The following is an 18,557-nucleotide window of genomic DNA, read 5'->3' as shown; positions in this document are numbered from 1 at the left end:
GAAAATGCTATGTCTGAATGGGCAAAATATCCCAATACTCTCCCCTGATCTTAGATTAAGATTAGAAGAGCCCATATCACAAGAGGAAATAATCTTAGCTACACTCAAAAAAATGAAATGTGGCTGCTGTTGGTCCAAAGAATGTAAATGTGTTTAAATTAAACAACTCCCTTATGTTTGTATGTTAAATTTAAAAGAGTCATGTTGACAAAATGAGAAAGTTAAATTTCAAATTTACACACAGCTCACTTAAGTTAAATGAATGAAATGGAGTTGTGTTGCTTCTGCAGTACCACACTTTCGTCAGCAAGTGGAGTGATATCCACACATGCGCAGATGGAATGCACATTCAACGATCACCCCCTCAGCTTTTTTTGAGATTAGCGCCACATTACCAAACGAAATTCAAACGTGTAAACGGAGCCTGCAAGCGAAGTTTATTCTATTTGTCGACACAGGTGAGATATTTTAACTTTTATAGTATTATATTGAGGCTGGGATTAGATTAGAATGGTTAATCACGTATGATCTGATGTTTTTTTGGGGTATTTTAATAAAGCTGGCCTACTCATGTTGTTTTCACTTTATTGCTAGTTACATTCACGTTTCTTTTGCTCCTATGTAATATTTGATACTTTAACCTTTGATAATATTTGAATTCCCTTAAACAAAGATGCAAGTGACTCATTAAATTGCTAGTTTGCATGAGTTTTGTTTGCAAAATATGTTTTTAAATCAGTTTTAAAAATAATCAGTCTTAGAAAATGTATTCAGAAAGTTATTCTTAAATAATTCATTCGTTAAAATGGCGTTACACATTCTTATTTATTGTCGAGTGCTTTTGTTTTTGGATGGCCAAAATAATACAAATAAACATATTTCACACTTAAAAGATGGCATCTAGGTATCTTGTTTAAGCTCATTTGTTAGGTCATCCAACACATTTTACCCAAGTTTAGTGGTTGGTGTTTTTTTGAAATATTGTTTTCCTCTTCTTAATATTATTTTTTTGTGTATCACATTTTCTTTTTCCCCCTCAGAGTTCTACATGTGGCTGTGCAGAGATTGTGGCTCATCCTATACATCTAGATCACAGCTTCAAAAACACTTCAGGTTGGTACAGGGACACTATGTCCGCAGACAATCATATCCATGTCTATATTCTTACTGTCCATGCACTTTTAAAACCTGGAATGCACTGAGGTCCCACTTAAGCCGATCACATGGCAGTGAGCAGCCACATCAAAAGCAAAATTCTAGTGAAGGTACTGTGATGAATTGTCATGTTTGTGCCGTAACTGCCATTCCTTCAGTAAATGATTACTTTCTTCATATAAATAACCACTTGTGCAGCCATGAGACAGTAAGTTGTATGTTTAAGGGCTGCTTATTTAAAACAAATGTGTATGGCACATTCAAATCACATAAGAGTGAAAAACATTGTCAGGGTTCATTGACAGATTTTAAGGAAAGAATAGTCAAACACTAGAGATTAGGACTATATCTGATGATACTCCTTCAAACAAAGAAAATGAAACATCTCTGTTAGTGGACGATTCCAGTTGTATTGATGTAGAAGAGGTTCCAGAAAACTTGCCAAAGCTTGTAGAGATTAAATTAGCTTCCATGCTGTTAAAGCTGGAAAACCACTACCATGTTCCAGGCTCAGCAGTCAATGAGTTGTTGCAGGACTTACATTATTTACTGAGTGATGCATCTTGCCCTTTGTCTCACAGAACTATAGACACTTTACAAAAGCACAAGATTGATGATGCATCTGTAGTCAAAGACCTTGTTACATCTTTAAGTGCAACAAACCCTTTACTTGCTGCAATAAAACATGGTGGCCTGCTAGCCTCTGCATTTAAGCGTAAACAATATTACAGGGAAAATTTTAAAGTTGTGGACCCTGTAGAATATGTTCTTGAGACCAAGGGTAACAAGACATTTCAGTATGTTCCAATACTTCAGTCTATACAGAATCTACTTTGTCAGAATGACCTACTCGACAAAATGGTTGAAAGTCACAGTTCTCAGCAGTTAGGAGATGTCCATCAGCATAGGTCAGTTCAGGATGGTCTGTATTTTAAACCAAATGATTTGTTCTCTGATGATTTAAGGATATCTTTGTGCTTATATGTTGATGACTTTGAAATTTGCAACCCTCTCGGAACATCACGAAAGAAACACAAGCTATGTGCAATCTATTGGGTTTTGGGTAATGTACCATCAATGTTTCAGTCAACTTTGTCTTCGATTTATCTTGCAGTTTTGTGCACAACGGAAGACGTGAAGACATACGGGTTTGAGAAAATCTTGCGACCTCTTTTGCATGATTTACAAATTTTGGAACAGTCAGGTGTGTATGTCCAACAGCTAGGAACATTTCTTAAGGGAACAGTACAGTGTGTTGTGGCCAATAATCTTGCTGCACATTCTATGGCTGGCTTCATTGAAAACTTTTCAGGTGGATACTGTTGTCGATTTTGTACAGCTTCTCGTTTAAATTAGATTCTCAGACCACTGAAGTGAAGGCAGGCAAATTTATACTTCGGACAGCAGAACAACACCAAGAACACGTGAAACTTGCTACAGAAAAAGAAGTAAATGTCATGGGTGTGAAAAAAGCATGCATTTTCACGGAAAGCCTTAGCAATTTCAGTGTTACAAAAGGCTATCCTCCTGATTTGGCCCACAATCTTTTTGAAGGCATAGTTCCAGTTGAGCTAGCAGAGTGCTTTGGTGTACTTATTTCAAAGAAGATCTTGTCTCTTGATAGGCTCAATGAACTCATCAGTAATTTCTCATTCAAGTGGGGTGATAAGACAAATAGACCTCAAGTGGTGCCACAGACATTTGCAAGCAGAAGATCAGTTGGTGGCAATGCACATGAAAATTGGTGTCTGTTAAGGTTACTGCCATTTATAATTGGGCATTTGGTACCTGCAGATGAACCTATGTGGCTTATGATTTGAGACCTGAAAGATATTGTTGAACTGGTTGTCTTTCGTTCATACAGATGAGACTATTGCATATTTGGAATGCAAAATTTCGGAACATCGTCAGAGATATCAGGAGCTGTTCCCCCTTAAACAATTGCTTACAAAGCATCACTTCTTGGAGCACTATCCAGAAATGATTTGCGGTTTTGGTCCTTTAGCATTTCTTTGGACATTGCGTTTTGAAGCTAAACATAGCTACTTCAAACAAGTAGTTAGGCACACAAACTGCTTCAAGAACATAACAGTAACTTTGGCAAGTAAACATTGATGATGAAAAAAAATTGATGGCTGGATATAACCTGCATATACCCAGTCCTGAAAAGACCACCTTACAGGTCACACGTGTCTCTCCCATTACTGTTGATGTCATGAATGAGGAAATTGTACGTTGTCTGTCTTCTAGATATCCTGATACCACCACTGTAAATGTTGCTCAGAATGTCTCTTATGGTGGCATTATGTATCGGAATGGCATGATAATTGTCCATGGGTCTCTTTGTGGTCTTCCTGAATTTGCAGAGATTTCTCAGATTTGTATAATTAAAGACAGCCTAGCTTTCATTGCCAAGAAAATGTGTTCATGGTATCGAGAGCACTTCAGAGCCTTTGAACTGGTACCAACTCATGAAATTTGCTTAATTCCCCACAATGAGTTGAAAGATCCATACCCTCTTGCTGATTATTTGGTTGGAGGTGTCCGAATGATTACCCTAAAAAGACACATACTAATAGATGAGGTGTAATAACTAGCCACTGAAATCCTGTGGAACATTGTGATGTAGTAAGTCATACCTGTTATGACAGTATGATGAGATCTTTGTAAAGCTGATCACAGTACACAAATACAATGTTGACTGAAGTCTTTGAAGTTTTAAATTTTAAATGAAATTCACTTTTGGGATGATTACAACATGAAAACAAAACCTTGTTACTAAAAATGGAATGTCTGATTCATTGAACTAATTCATTTAGCAAACTATTTTATGTAAATAGTTATGAATGGTCTGCTGGAATTGTACACGTTTAATTCTCTCTCTCTTTCAGAAGAGATTGTCACGATGGGTACCCCAGCTAAACTTCTAGTAATCTTTGGAGAAAATAATTGTGAAAGGTTAAATCTCCCAAACGGTATACCAGAGTCGTTGAATGACCTTAAAAGAGAAATCCAAACACAACTGCGAGTCTTTGAAGACTTTCGACTTAAGTACAAAGATTCTGATTTTAATGATTTTGTCAACCTCAGTTCAACTTCAGACATACATGACCGATTTACACTCAAGGTCATATTTTTGCCTTCAAGTATTTCTTCATCATCATCTGTGTCAGACTTAAATGAGACCTCATCAGTGTCATCCTTTGACACAGAGATAATGTCATCCTCACAGTCTTCTGCAAACTCGACTTCAGAATCTGCATCCTCCGTTAGAAGTCAGACATGGCCTGAACATTTTCCAATTCCTCAGTTTAATTTCGACGCAGAGATGCAATTGCAAAAAGATCAACTTGCATATAAAACTGATGGCACTGTCTTGAGCCCCAATACCAAGCTAAAATCTGACATTTTGGATGGTTTGGCCTCAGAAATAATAAAGTTCAAGGCATACCCTTCAAGTGCAGATCTTGATGAAGTTGCTGCAGCTTTGGTACAGAAACACCCATGCCTCAAAGAAAAAGGCTCTGTGAGCGGCTACTATGGCTGGAAAATTAGCTTGAAATATAAGATGGCAAACTACAGAACAAAACTGAGAAACATAGGATGTTCTGAGCTCAGCCTAACCAAATAAAGAAACCAAAAAAGCTGAGGTCAACTACTGTCCTGATTACCCACAAGGTGAAACAAAAGACACCCTTGAAGAGCAGAGGATTACCCTACTGTCTGAGGTGACTAAACGAAACAATGAACAGGCTATCAAGGTGCTGATGGACAGAACATTTGCACACCGAAGGCATGAGGTGGTAGAAGATATGCCTTTCATTGTTGAGTTTAAGAACAGATGGCCTGCACTCTTTACTGAACGAGAGGTAAGTCTTTGTATCATCAGCTGTGGTTAAATACTTAAATGTTATTGTAAGTTAAAATTAAGAAACTGATGTACTTTTAAATGGTTTTAAGGCTTATGATTATTTTAGATAATTTTCTCTTTGTAAGTGTTGGTAAAGAAATACTAAGTGTTGGTATATGATATTCTGTCAGAAGTTCTGTCACAAATTTATTACCAGCCAACCTGATTTGTCCTTTTAAATTTGTATTAGGTATCTGCAGAATTCAGAAGAATTACAACAATCCCTTTGGTGTCCAAATTTTTGGGTCAGCTGGATTATTTCTCAAACCAACTCTTCAGAATTTTCAAAAAGAAAGGAGGAGCTGAGGCACAGAAGATCACAAACATCCTTTCAGTCATGGATCAAGTATGTTCTCTAAAGTCATCCTCATTTTAAATCGGACAACAAATCAAAATATGCAAAATATTTTATCTAAAAATGAAAATGCAATCCTTATTTACTCATGTGATTCATGTGATTGATTCCCTTATGTCATTTTTTTTCCTGTACTAAAATGGTGCATTTTGGACAGTCTCCTGCTCATTTTTATGCACGTAATAAAAGTCAGTACTTTTAGTAGTACTTTTTCTGAAGCTTTAAATGTTACATGGAATTGTTTAATGCTTTTTAATTTTTAGAATAGGTTATTGACTATGTATATGTCTTTATGCACAGAAAAAAAATCTCTGCATAATGCTACTTAAAATGTACAGTATTTTATTTCACATTTTGCAGAATATCACCATTGAGAAAAAACGTGAATGCATCTTGAAAGCTCTTGCTGTGTACCTCAATGAAGACCCATCAAACCTTCTAAAGGAGTATGTGGTAAGTTAATTAAAAAACAACTCTTGTATGTTACTCTAAAACCTTATTCTTTTCACCCTGGAACTCTTGGTAATTGTTTCTTTTCGTATTTGACATTTTTAGGATGCTGAACAAAATGAAGCTCTAACCTCAATGCATAACACCACCCTGGGAATCTACGTTATAGCACACGAAGGAGCGGATGCTACAGATTCGTATGAAGATGTAGGGATCATCATTGAAGGTGTCCAAGTGCTAGAAAAACTTAATGTGGCAAATGCATGTGCTGTAATGCTTGGTCTAATTTAGGCATTAAACTTGGCTTACCCACAAGACCTGAAATACACTTTTGAAGTGTTTCAAAAGGTTTTTATGGAGCTCAATGCAAACAAGCTGTCAAACAAGGTTCAGGTCCTGAAAAATAAACTCCTTTCATAAACTCTGCAACTTGAGGTCAGAACCTAAAGACAGGAGTTATATCAATAATGTTCGACTGTTGATTGTTGTAGTACATTTCTTTCATTTGCTGACCATGGTAAATTTATTTCGGTGTTGGTCTAGCAGGTCTTAAATAGCTGATGCAGCTGCTTTTTTCTGTTTCAAGGAGACACACTTTTTTCATAACACTTATGTTACACTTGTATTGTGTAGTTGTAATTATTATTATTTTTTTGTTTTTTTATAAAAAGTGAAGATAACCGGTAAATTTGTTTCAGTGTTGATCTAGCTATAAATAACTGATGCAGCTGCTTTTTTCAGTTTCAAGGAGACAACTTTTTTTTTTTAAGAACACTTGTTACATTACACTTGTATTATGTAGTTTGTGAATTGTTTCATTTAAAGGCAGCATGCTGTTGTTGTTTTTTTGTTTTTTTTTTACTTTTATTATAAAATGAATGTAACTGGTAAATAACTAATGCAGCTGCTTTTTTCCAGTTTCAAGGAGACACTATTTTTTATAACACTTGTCACATTATTTGTGTCATTTGTAAATTGTTTCATTTAAAGACAGCATGCTGTTATTATTTGTGGATTTGTTACTTTTAGTAAAAGTGAAGATAACTGATTTTAGACATGTCTGAGTTAAGATGTGGGTTTCCTAATTATTTTTGTAGGAAAAAAGTTGTTAAATTTCTGAATTGATTAATTGAATTTACTTAAACATAATTCAATGAAACTGGATTCTTTGTTTTGATTGAAAGAGACAATAATAATTTTAGAATAATTGAACTTAATTAACTTTATAAATTAAATCAAAATCAGGAATGTTAATTTGATTAAACTAAACAACATTGTATTAACATTATGTAATAAACTTGCATTTACTGAAATAAATATTGTAACTTAAATGCAACGTAACTGAGTTATGTGGAACCTGTTGACATAAAAAGTTAAGTAAAGCCAACATTTCATTTTTTTGAGTGTATCTCAGCATTGCAAACTGGTAAGTCTGATGGTTTCCCTGCAGAATTTTTTAAATCATTCTCCTCATTCCTTGCACCACAACTAGCTTTGGTTTTATCAGAGACTTTTAAGCAAGGTAAATTGCCAACATCATTTAACGAGGCTTGAATCACCCTTATAGCAAAGAGGGATAAAGACCCGACAGAGTGCTCCTCATATAGACCAATCTCTCTGCTTAATGTGGATCCTTGATAAAGTTCTAGCTCTTAGATTAGAGAATGTTCTACCCTCAATTATATCTGAGGACCAAACTGGCTTTATCAAAAACCATAATTCTTATTTTAATATTAGACGCCTTATGGATATCTTGTACACACCATCAGATGGGATTCCCGAGTGTGTCCTCTCTTTGGATGCTGAAAAAGCCTTTGACCGTGTGGAATGGGAGTATCTATTTAGGGCCTTAGAAAAATTCAGTTTTGGACCTTGTTTTATCACATGGGTCAGATTATTATATTCAAGCCCTACTGTACCGCTTCAGTCTTGAATTCACAGCAATCTCAACCATTCAGCCTTCAGTGGGGAACTCGTCAAGGATGCCCTCTGAGTCCATTGCTTTTTAACCTTGCTATTGAGCCATTAGCAATTGCATTCTGTAGTTGTAGGGATATATCTGGGATTTGGAGACAGGTAGAAGAACATAAGGTCTCCCTTTATGCAGATGATCTCTTACTTTTCATATCAGACCCTGCCTCCTCCCTGCCACCTTTGCTGTCACTGCTCACTAAATTTGGTCATCTTTTGGGATATAAACTGAATTGGCACAAAAGCGAACTGTTTCTGCTAAACAGTGAAGCACTAACAACAGAAATGCACAACCTCCCTTTCAAAATCAGTTTACCTATCTTGGTATCACAGTTACAAGAATACATAAGCACCATTGTAAAGCAAACTTTGCTGGGTTGTTAAATCAAACAAAAAGGGACTTGGGACAATGGTCACCACTATTAAAATGAATATTCTCCCTAAATTCCTACATCTTTTTCAGTCTGTACCTGTCTTTATTCCCAAATCTTACTTCAATGCATTGGATTCAGTTATATCATCTTACCTTTGGAAAGGTAAGCATCCTCGATTGAACAAGTTTCTACTTCAAAGATCTAAAAGTGATGGTAGCATGGCTTTACCCAATTTTCGTTTATATTACTGGGCAGCAAACATTCGTTCTCACCTTTTGGGCATATTTCCATAACCAACCTAATCGGCCTGCCTGGGAGGAAATGGAGATAAACTCTGTCCAAAACTTCTCTGTATCTGCAATTCTTGAATCTACACTTCCCATCCCCTCAATTAAATCAATCAATAATTCAGTTATTAGGCATACTCTGAGAGTATGGGCTCAGTTCATCTCCTTTGTCTGTCTCCGCTGCATAAAGGCCTAATATCCACTATTTATGGTATATTAATGGGTTTGAGTTACACCACTTTGAATAAAATTAGGACTGCTTGAGAAAAAGACCTAAATCTGACACTGTCAGATGACACATGGAACTCGATTCTCAAGCTCGTCAACTCAGCCTCCTTATGTGCCCGGCACTCTTTATTACAGTTTAAGGTTGTACATAGGGCTCATTTCTCCAAAGTTAAACTTTCTCGCTTCTACCCAGATGTCGACAAATGTAAAAGTGGAGAGGTGTCTCTCATTCATATGTACTGGACATGCCCTAATTTGGAAAAATTCTGGAGGGATGTCCTTAAATCCCTGTCTCGTATACTCATGTCTCGTGTGCGATCTTGAACCAGACCCCCTGGTTGCTCTTTTTGGCTTTACTGGAGAGGATGATAGGCGTCTAACTCCAGCTAAATGTCGATTACTGTCTTTTGAATCCCTTCTGGCCAGGCGTTCTCTTTTATTTAAGTGGAAGGATGCCACCTCTCCCACTCACACCCAGTGGTTCAGAGATATTATATCCTGTTTGTCCCTGGAGAAGATTCACTATTCAGTCCGTAATTCAGGTTTGAAATTTCATCAGGTGTGGGGGCCCTTTCTTAACTTTTTTCAAATAAATTTATAGTTTAACCCCCCCTTTTATTAATTTGATTGATTGGTTTTCTCAGGCGTATGGCTTTTTTATTTATTTTTGACATTTTATTTTGGAGTTGGGGTTGGGTGGGGGTCATAGAGGTGTGTGTTAGGGGTTATAAATAAGATAAGTGTGCCTTGAAAAGCACACCACATATCTACTGTGTATGTCATTTCCCTGTTTAAAAATCAATACAAATATCATTGAAAAGAAACAAATCCCTATTTTATGAGGACTGGGTTAATAGAAATATTTGGTCAGTGTTGGAATTAATGGATGAGACTGGTAATATGCTAAATTACAATTCATTTACTTTAAAACAGGAATTTGCCTGTCATCCAAAACAATTCTTTACTTAATTAATGCAATACCCTCAGGTATAAATATGTTAATGAGATGTTCCGTTTCCTACTCTAAAATTACTGCAGTCCTTCCCTTATTATATATTGGTGATATTGAGATAGAGAATAAATTCTGCACTAACAAATATATAAGACAACATATTATCCAGTCATGCTACCCTTGTCAAATATTAAGAAATAAATTAGATGATACATTTGATAAAAACATTGTTAAATATTTCAGAACAGCCTATTTAAAATTTCCTATTCCTATCAATTTAAAAGAATTACACTTTAATGTTTTAAATGAGATATATCCCTTCAACAATTTTTTACATTCAAAATTTAATTTTGAAAATGAGCCTTGTTATTTATGCAAACATTTAGTTGAAGATACAGAACATATATTCTTTACATGTAGTTCGTCTCAGTCTTTTTGGGCAGCATTGCACGACTGGATGATGGAGAAGGGTGTGGTTACTGGTGCTTTCACTCTAACCTTATGAGATATAATGTACAGAATAACCAAAGAGTGCTCTGATTTGTATGATTTGATTAATAGTATTATTAGCAAAATACTTTATACATAAATGTAGATACTTTAAATCCCCTCCTTTGCTTATTGTGTTTAAAATTGATCTAAAATATTTCTCAGATGCCCAGAGGTGGGTAGAGTATCCAAAATTTGTACACAAGTAAAAGTGCAAGTACTTATGGAAATATTTACTTAAGTAAAAGTAAAAGTAACAATCTTATTAGTAACTTGAGTAAGAGTAAAAAAGTATCCGATGAAAAAACTACTCAAGTATCTAGTTACTAGTTACTTCTGATCTGATTGAGTGAAAACCCAGAATTTCAAACTACTTGGAGAGCTTTCACACACCTCTCCTTGAAAATTTCTTTGTTCTGCTTATATAAAACATAGGTTGAAGTAAAGTAGCCTATCTCAGTCCAGTGATGGGCACATGAACATTACATAACCTGTCATTTGCAATAAAATCTCAAACACACCCAGGTGTTTTTCTAACAGTTAATTCTGTCTTTATTTTCACATTTACAACACAAACTTTTCAGCATCTGCATTTAAACAAGCTAACAGAGAACAAAAGAGAAGGTGTGTGTTTGTTATTATGTTTGTGTATGAACTTGTTTGTGTTTGCCCTGTTTTGTCCACATTTGCCCACATTTTGTGAATGTTTATTTTGTCATATGTTCTTTCTTGAACAATCAGTTTTACAGAATTTTACTGTTGACTGATCCTCGTTTTTTTTTTACTTGATTAGTTCTGCATAAACCTTAAGCTTGTTTGGTGAATCCTCTAATGAAATAATAATATATTTTTAGAATATATTAGAAGTACATGCATTCTTTGGGTAGGAATAAAATAAAATACAATCCCGTTTTAATTTTGTATGTATGTTCTACATTTTGTTGAGGTGTCCATATTGGTGTATAAATGCAAGACGTCACAGTGTGCAGTTCAATTTATTTATTTTTGTGGAAAATGGATATGAAATTGTGCAGACGTTTAGAATGAACGTTTGTTCATGAACGTGTGTTTGTATGGTTCACTAGATGTTTGTCATTGCTTGCACGAAAGGGCATATGAGGAAAAACATTCGGACAGTGTGAGAAATGTATATTAAAATAAGGTCAATGTGCCCATATCAAATGACCATTAAAAGGGTTCAAATAGGCATTGACACTTACTGCTACGCGTTTTTTCAGTTTGGAGCCGGAATTCTTGTACACTGCGATGTCAGTTTGTTTTGGTGCACACAGCATCGCATTATGAAACTATTCTTTTTGACATCTTGGAGTGAAAAATAAACTAAACTTGAGGCCATGGGTGATCTGCCTCTGACAATTCGCATACGTCTTTCCCTGCTTCAGCCATCATCTTCCAACTAAACATGTGTTTAGATTTGATTTGATTGATTGATGTGCTAAACGTAAGTGGGAGATATGTAAGCAGCCTTTCGCGAAGCAGCCGCAATGTCTCGCGAGCCATATAAACTAATTATTTTAAAAATCTCATAGTTATTAACATTTGACAGTAACGGAGGAACGCTGCCAAATGTAGCGAAAGTTTTTTCACTAAAAATGTACTTGAGTAAGAGTAAAAGTACACATCTTTAAATATACTCTAAAAGTACAAGTTACCCCAAAAATTTACTTAAGTAAATAATTCGTTGCTATCCACCTCTGCAGATGCCTTCAGTAAAATGAAAAATCCAAAAGCAGTTAAACTGTTTAATTTGTTTGTATTATATAATTTGTTGTAATTATACATTTTCTTTGTTATATTATTTATTTAATTTATTTTTATTTTATATTTTTGATTCTTGAAATGTTTTGTCTGGAGCGTATTATGACTTTATGGTGTTAAGCCTTCAATGCCTGATTCTTTTCTTTTGTAATTAATGGCAATTTATTCTATTCAGATTTTGTACTTTGTAAAGAGCTAAGCTTTTGGCTCATTTAATAGAAGCTATAGTGTTTGCTTATCTAGCCTGTCAGCAAGCCAAATTTAAACGTTTTTTAAATAATTGCCCTACCGAGTAAACAATGCAAGTGTAACAGACTTAATAGTTATTCTATTTAAAGTAATTATAGATGCTTAATATTCATTTTGTATGTGTGTGTGAATGCATTTTCGCCTTCTGGACTTGCTGTAGGTAGGCAAGTGTACATGCGCACAAGATACTTGAGTTTTCGGGCAGTGTTTTAAGAGTTTTCTGGAGATGTGCAGCACAGAAATAAAGGTGGTGTTGGAACCACGAAATTTCGTTATTTCATTTCTTAGTTCCTTTATTTAGTATTTAGGCGAACCCAGGAATAACGTTCGGTTACACTGGCGGCAGCGGTTTTGTTTTGTTTAGTGTTTCCGGCAAACAGTTTTGTGGCGTATGTTTATCTAGTTATATTAGCACCAAAAGTGCTTATATAGTGAAGGAGGCTTTCAGGCAAAGGCAGTTTATGGATCGCTTCAGGGCCAGTCTATCAGCCTGCCCCCGTGCTGCGCGTGAAAATTTGGAGGTGTATGCGGCAGAGATCAGCAGATTGGTTGATGAGGCCCTTCCGGAATATGGGGACAAAGCCCAGAGAGAGGAGAAATTTTGTCGTTTCCTAGCTGGTCTGGATCCTATGCTCAGAGCGAAATGCCATGAACAAGGAGCCACGGATTTGGAGGAGGCTGTGATAATCACAGGTCGGTGTGAAAATGCAAGAGATGCTGTAAAGACTGAGTATATGCCGTTTAATGCTCCTTACAGTAATAACTTGGGAGAGGCAGTGGCTGCAGTTCACTCTGGGATGGACAGTGGAGGACTTTACAGATTAGTGGATATACTGGCTGGGGAAATGAGGGACATGAGAATTGAGCTGAGGCGTTTGGGGAATGAAAACCATCGACCGAAAGCTAGAGAGAGCCATTATTTGGATGAGTAGGCTGAAAGCCCCTCTCAATTCAGAGGGATGTGCCAGAGTGTTTGCGGGAGCCATGGATGCCAGTCGCGGGTCTTTAATTCAACGCAGAGGGGCCGGTCACCAGAGAGGAAATTATTTCAACAGAGTGATGACCGTAAGTCAAGCATGGATTTTCGTGACTATAAAGACCCATACCCATCTCACTTTTCTGCAAGGTGCAGCCCAAGTCCTGGTCCTCGCAGACGGATGAGTTACGAGGAGGACTCACGGAAGCGCGGGGTGCGTTTTATGTCTCCAGGGGAAGGTGAATGACGCAATGCACCGGCAATAGTTCGAGATCAGAAAACTAGCCAGGAACTGCTGGTTTCATATATGAGAGGAGTAATTGAAGGTGTGGAAGTTCAGATATTAGTGGACTCTGGTTCTAGTGTATCTCTTATAATCTCGGATTTCCGCATGTCGGTTCCAGCACTGCGTAACCGCCCCCTGAAAAAGGACTATGTGGCAGCCTGTGCTGTAAATGGACAGATGCTGGATACATTGGGCACAATTAAGGTAACACTGCAGTTAGGAACTGAATCGTTTCAGCATGTTTTTCAAGTTTTAAGGGAAACCACTCAGGCTGTATTGTTGGGATGGGACTTTCTATTGAAAAATCATGCTTTACTAGACCTTAGCTGTGCGAAGCTTCAGTTGTGGGACATCTCAGTTCCTCTTCTTACCAGCAAAGATTTCATTCTGATGTGCTGAAATGTGTCACTGGCTACCACTATGAACCTGCCACCTTTCAGCGAGTCAGTGGTACCAGTTAAAGTGTGTTCAACATACCCAGCTGAGTTGGTGAGTGACTTTGTGGGCTATTTGGAACCTAATGTGGCAGCCTCTTCAGGCCTTGTCATGGCGCACACAGTGACTACTGTTCACAAGGTACTGACGAAAGCTCGGATTTTGAATCCTACGGGACAGGACATTTTAGTGAAACAGGATATGCACCTGGGTGAGTTTTACTCAGTTGATGACTCTGATGTTAAGTTTCTTCATGCTCCTGTTGATATAGCGGCAGCAACAACTTTAACAGCAGCATCTCTGGTGTCATTGAATGAGTCACCTATCTCCAAATCAGAAAGAGCTGCACTTTCAGCATTACTGTTGGAGTATAACGAAATATTTAGCTCTGACAGGCAAAAGGTGGGGAAATGTCAGCTGATGAAACATTACATTAGAACGGGTGATCAGACTCCTATTAAACAGCGTGCATATCGTGCATCTCCTGAGAAACGCGCCGAAATAGGGAGACAAGTAGCTAGCTTGCTGGCCAAGAGTGTTATTGAGGAGAGCTGTAGTCCCTGGGCATCACCAGTAGTTTTGGTGAAAAAGAAATGTGGGGCTTGGCATTTCTGTGTTGACTACAGATGATTGAACAATGTGACTGTAAAGGTCTCACATCCTCTGCCTCGTGTGGATGATACCCTGGATGCACTGGCTGGCTCTGAATGGTTCAGCACATTGGATTTCTCAAATGGCTACTGGCAAGTGGAAGTTGCAGAGGAGGACAGAGAAAAGACTGCATTTACAACAGGACAGGGACTATATCAGTGGCAATCCATGCCAATGGGCCTTTCAAATTCCCCTGCCACATTTCAGCGGTTGATGGAGCTTTTTCTTAGAGGGCTCCCATGGCACATCTGCATGGTTTATCTGGATGATATTTTGATCGACAGCAAAACGTTTGAGGAGCACATGCTAAACTTGAGAGAGGTGTTTTCGAGAATTCGATTGGCTGGCTTGAGACTGAACCCAATGAAATGTCATCTCGCTAGGGATCATGTGGTTTTTCTGGGTCACGTTGTTTCTAGTACAGGTCTTCAGCCTGATCCAAGGAACACAGAGAAAGTTGTAAGCTGGCCGGTTACCCAGTCACCGTCTGAGCTTTTGTGGGACTTTGCTCATATTATAGGCGATTTATTAAGGACTTTTCTAAACATGCGGCTCCTCTCAACCAGCTGGTTGGGAAGAACGTGCCATTTGTATGGACTGCAGAGTGTGAAAGGGCAAACTTCTGAAAGGCGTGTTGTCATCTGAACCTGTAATAATGCTGCCCGACTTTAGCCTGCCTTTTAAAATCTACACAGATGCCTCAAATTCGGCCGTGGGTGCAGTTTTAGCCCAAGAAAGGAGTGGACTTGAGCATATAGTTGCGTATGCCAGTCGGTCATTGAACTCCACACAGAAGCGTTGTTCCACATTTGATCGTGAAATGTGGGCTATTGTATGGGCAGTGAGGAAATTTAGACATTACATTGGACTTACTGCTTTTACCATTATTACAGACCATCGTCCACTCTTCACGGCTCGGCGTATATCTATTGATGATGACCCAACAGGAAGGAGAGGAAGGTGGATTCTGGAGCTTGACCCACTGAATTGGACCATTGTTCATAAAGTTGGACAGTGTCACAGGAATGCAGATGCACTGTCTCGACGCCCTGATACAACTGGCTTGAGTGCAGTGGAGTCCAGTGGTGATAAGGTTGTTGAAGTGAATGTTGTGAGTTCTAGTCAACCCAGTGCTGATATTTACTGCCCTACTGAGTTCACTGACTCCGCAGAGAGAGAGACTGTTGTGAGCTTGATGGACAATTCAGACTGCAGGTTTTCCCTATCAGCTTTGTCCTGTGATTTGTCTACCTTTAGGGCTATGCAGCAAGCTGACCCAGATATTGAAACTGTTTCGGTCTGGGTGGCGCAGTCACAAAGACCATAGAGTAGAAAGCTCAGAGGAGTGTTGTTTATGGAAGTTGTGGACTGAGTTCAGTCGGCTCTCAATCATTGATGGGCTGTTGTGTCGCTCTGTAGTCTGTTCCCTCACAGGCGATCCTAGTTTAAGTGGTTGTTCCTTCTGCTATGACCTCTGAAATTCTTTTGCAGCTGCATGGACCCCCAACTTCAGCCCACTTCTCTTCTGAGCGTGCGTGGGAACAGGCGAGACAGTTTTGTTACTGGCCTTCCATGTACAGGGACATTAAAGCGTGGTGTGAACAGTGTAAGATCTGTCAGACTCGTCGTGGTCCCGTTCCTTCCCATAATGCCCCTATGGGTGGGTCCCTGTCAGCCCGGCCATTTGAGAGAGTAGCTATGGACATCTTAGAGCTGCCTGTGACCACAAAAGGAAACAGGTATGTGTTAGTGGTTGAGGACTACTTTACAAAATTTGTCAATTTGTATGCTTTACCCAATCAGTCAGCGCAGACTGTCGCACAATGCCTGTTTGAGGACTATGTATTGATTCATGGTGTTCCAGAAACTTTTCAGATCAGGGCCGCCAGTTTGAGGCAGAGGTGGTTCAAAACCTCTGCCGTCTATTGCATATAAAGAAAACACGCACCACTCCCTACCATCCACAGTCAGACGGTATGGTTGAGCGCTTTAATAGGACTTTGATTGACCAACTGGCAAAGACTCTTTTAACCCATGGGGGGGAGTGGGATGATTATGTGAAGCATGTAGCTTTTGCGTATAACACTTTGCCCCACTCCGGCACTCGTTTCACACCGTACTTTTTGACTCATGGACGGGAAGCACGAGTCCCAGTGGATGTGCTGTTGTCCAATAGTTCTGTTTCACGGATAGCAGGATCTCATGCTGACTTTGTTTCCTCCATGTTGACTAGACTGGACTCTGCCATGTGAAAAAAAAGTCCATGAAAACACTCCTGCTCAGCTGCACACATGCGTTTGTGAGGAAAAAAAAACCCTTTCCCTTGCTCGTAGCACCTTGAAACTTGCAGAAACGTGTTTTTAGTGCCTGAAATGCACAATGCAGGGAGCACACTGACTGTCATAGGAACCCAGACTGTTCCATGAAAAATGATGAAAGGTGACATTGTTCAGTCAATTTTGATCAAATATCACCCATTTCAAGTTTCTTATGAAATTTTGATTGAAAAAAAAACATCATATTTAGTATCATCGTTGACACCAAACATGTAAAAAAAAACCAATGACAAACTCATTCAGCCTCACTATCATATTTGACACTGAAAGATTATGTTATCATTAATCAAATACATTTACATTGTGACTGCCTCTCAGATACATCAGTTATGTCTGTGGGGGGTTTCATCAAGATGGCCCATACAGGAGATGGCCCATACAGGAGACGACACACACAAAGGACATTCACTTTTTTGTATTGAGGACCCTCCACAGGAGGTCCTTACAGTTCTGTATTCCTGTATAAAGATCTGTCTCACAGACAGATCTTTGGGTTAAGATACTTTGAAGACCAACCAGCTAACATCGCTGTTGAAGACCCGCTACACTGCTACCTTCAATAAATTCTTCTCCCCACAAGAACTCTGTTCAAGCTTACTTACTTTATGTATTAGACAAATCTAATACATTGGCGAGCCATCCAAACCACTGCAATTACAGCAAAATCTAACAATACCAAACGTGAAAAAAGTCGATGAAAACACCCCGTTCAGCTGCATAAATGCGTTTACCAACCCCTTAAAAACCCCTTTCCCTTGCTCATAGCGCCTTGAAACTCAGCGCCTGAACTGCACAATGCAGGGAGAAAACATGATTGGAGTATTTTTGAAGCTGGTGCCACTGATCTGGACAAGCTCACAGCACAGGCGAATCAACAACTTACTGAAGACCTGAATGAGTTTTACTTTTACTATAGACTTGAAATTCCTGGTCTAACACCCCTTGCCTGATCTGATCATCCTACACAGCTGTTAACACCACCAGCAATTCTACTCTCTCCCCCACCTGCACACAGCTACAGTGATCTATTGAAGATCTCTAAAAACCTGTGTTGATCAGCTGGCCTACATCTTTTCACAGATCTTCAACAGATCACTGTAGCTGTGTGAAGTCCCTGCCTGCTTCAAATGTTCCACCACCATCCCTGTCCAAAAGAAACCCAAGATAACAGGACTCAATGACCACAGACCTGTTGCTTTAACGTCTGTGGTCATGAAGTCGTTTGAAAGACTGGTGTTGGCTTATCTGAAGAACATTACTACATTACTGGACCCCTACTGGACCCCCTGCAGTTTGCTTACTGAGCAAACAAGTCGGTGGATGATGCAGTCAACGTGGAACTGCACTTTATCTTACAGCATCTGGATAAATCAGGGACTTATGTGAGGCTCCTGTTCGTGGACTTCAGTTTGGCCTTCAACACCATCATCCCACTCTTCCGGACCAAACTACCCCAGCTCTCTGTTCCTAGCTCTATCTGTCAGTGGATCACCAGCTTTCTGACAGCTAGTGCAACTGGGGAAATTCATGTCAAACAGCCGTACCACCAGCACTGGTGCCTCCCAGGGTTGCATCTTCTCCCTACTGCTCTTCTCCCTTTACACCAATGACTGTACCTCTACTGATCCATCTGTCAAGCTCCTGAAGTTTGCAGATGACACTACAGTCATCTGC

At 38.7% G+C, this 18,557-nt stretch overlaps 1 protein-coding gene and 1 long non-coding RNA gene across 8 annotated transcripts in view; one reads left to right on the top strand and one right to left on the bottom strand.

Annotated features, from left to right (window-relative positions):
- The first annotated feature begins 309 nt into the window (after positions 1-309).
- Positions 310-6,636, top strand: LOC131357377 (uncharacterized). Of its 7 annotated transcripts, XM_058396332.1 has the most exons (7): positions 310-458; positions 1,041-1,113; positions 2,270-2,359; positions 4,834-5,024; positions 5,256-5,411; positions 5,781-5,873; positions 5,976-6,636. In XM_058396332.1, the coding sequence occupies exons 1-7, from the start codon at positions 342-344 to the stop codon at positions 6,159-6,161; spliced, it is 906 nt and encodes a 301-aa protein (XP_058252315.1). In that variant the 5' UTR covers positions 310-341; the 3' UTR covers positions 6,162-6,636. The 7 variants fall into 7 exon arrangements, with proteins under 7 accessions (XP_058252315.1, XP_058252316.1, XP_058252313.1 ...); XM_058396333.1 differs by lacking the exon at positions 2,270-2,359; XM_058396328.1 differs by having other exon boundaries at positions 383-458; positions 1,041-2,359.
- A 4,128-nt stretch (positions 6,637-10,764) lies between these two features.
- LOC131357933 (uncharacterized) overlaps positions 10,765-18,557 on the bottom strand; it is a 44,126-nt gene continuing 36,333 nt past the window's right edge. The window contains exon 4 of the long non-coding RNA XR_009205330.1: positions 10,765-16,264. This is a non-coding gene — a long non-coding RNA (uncharacterized LOC131357933). The remainder of the gene's footprint in view (positions 16,265-18,557) is intronic.

Source organism: Hemibagrus wyckioides, linkage group LG08, assembly GCF_019097595.1.
Source record: "Hemibagrus wyckioides isolate EC202008001 linkage group LG08, SWU_Hwy_1.0, whole genome shotgun sequence".
NCBI lineage: Eukaryota > Metazoa > Chordata > Actinopteri > Siluriformes > Bagridae > Hemibagrus > Hemibagrus wyckioides.
The sequence above is the reverse complement of the archived record's forward strand: the minus strand, read 5'-3'. Positions and strand labels throughout refer to the sequence as shown.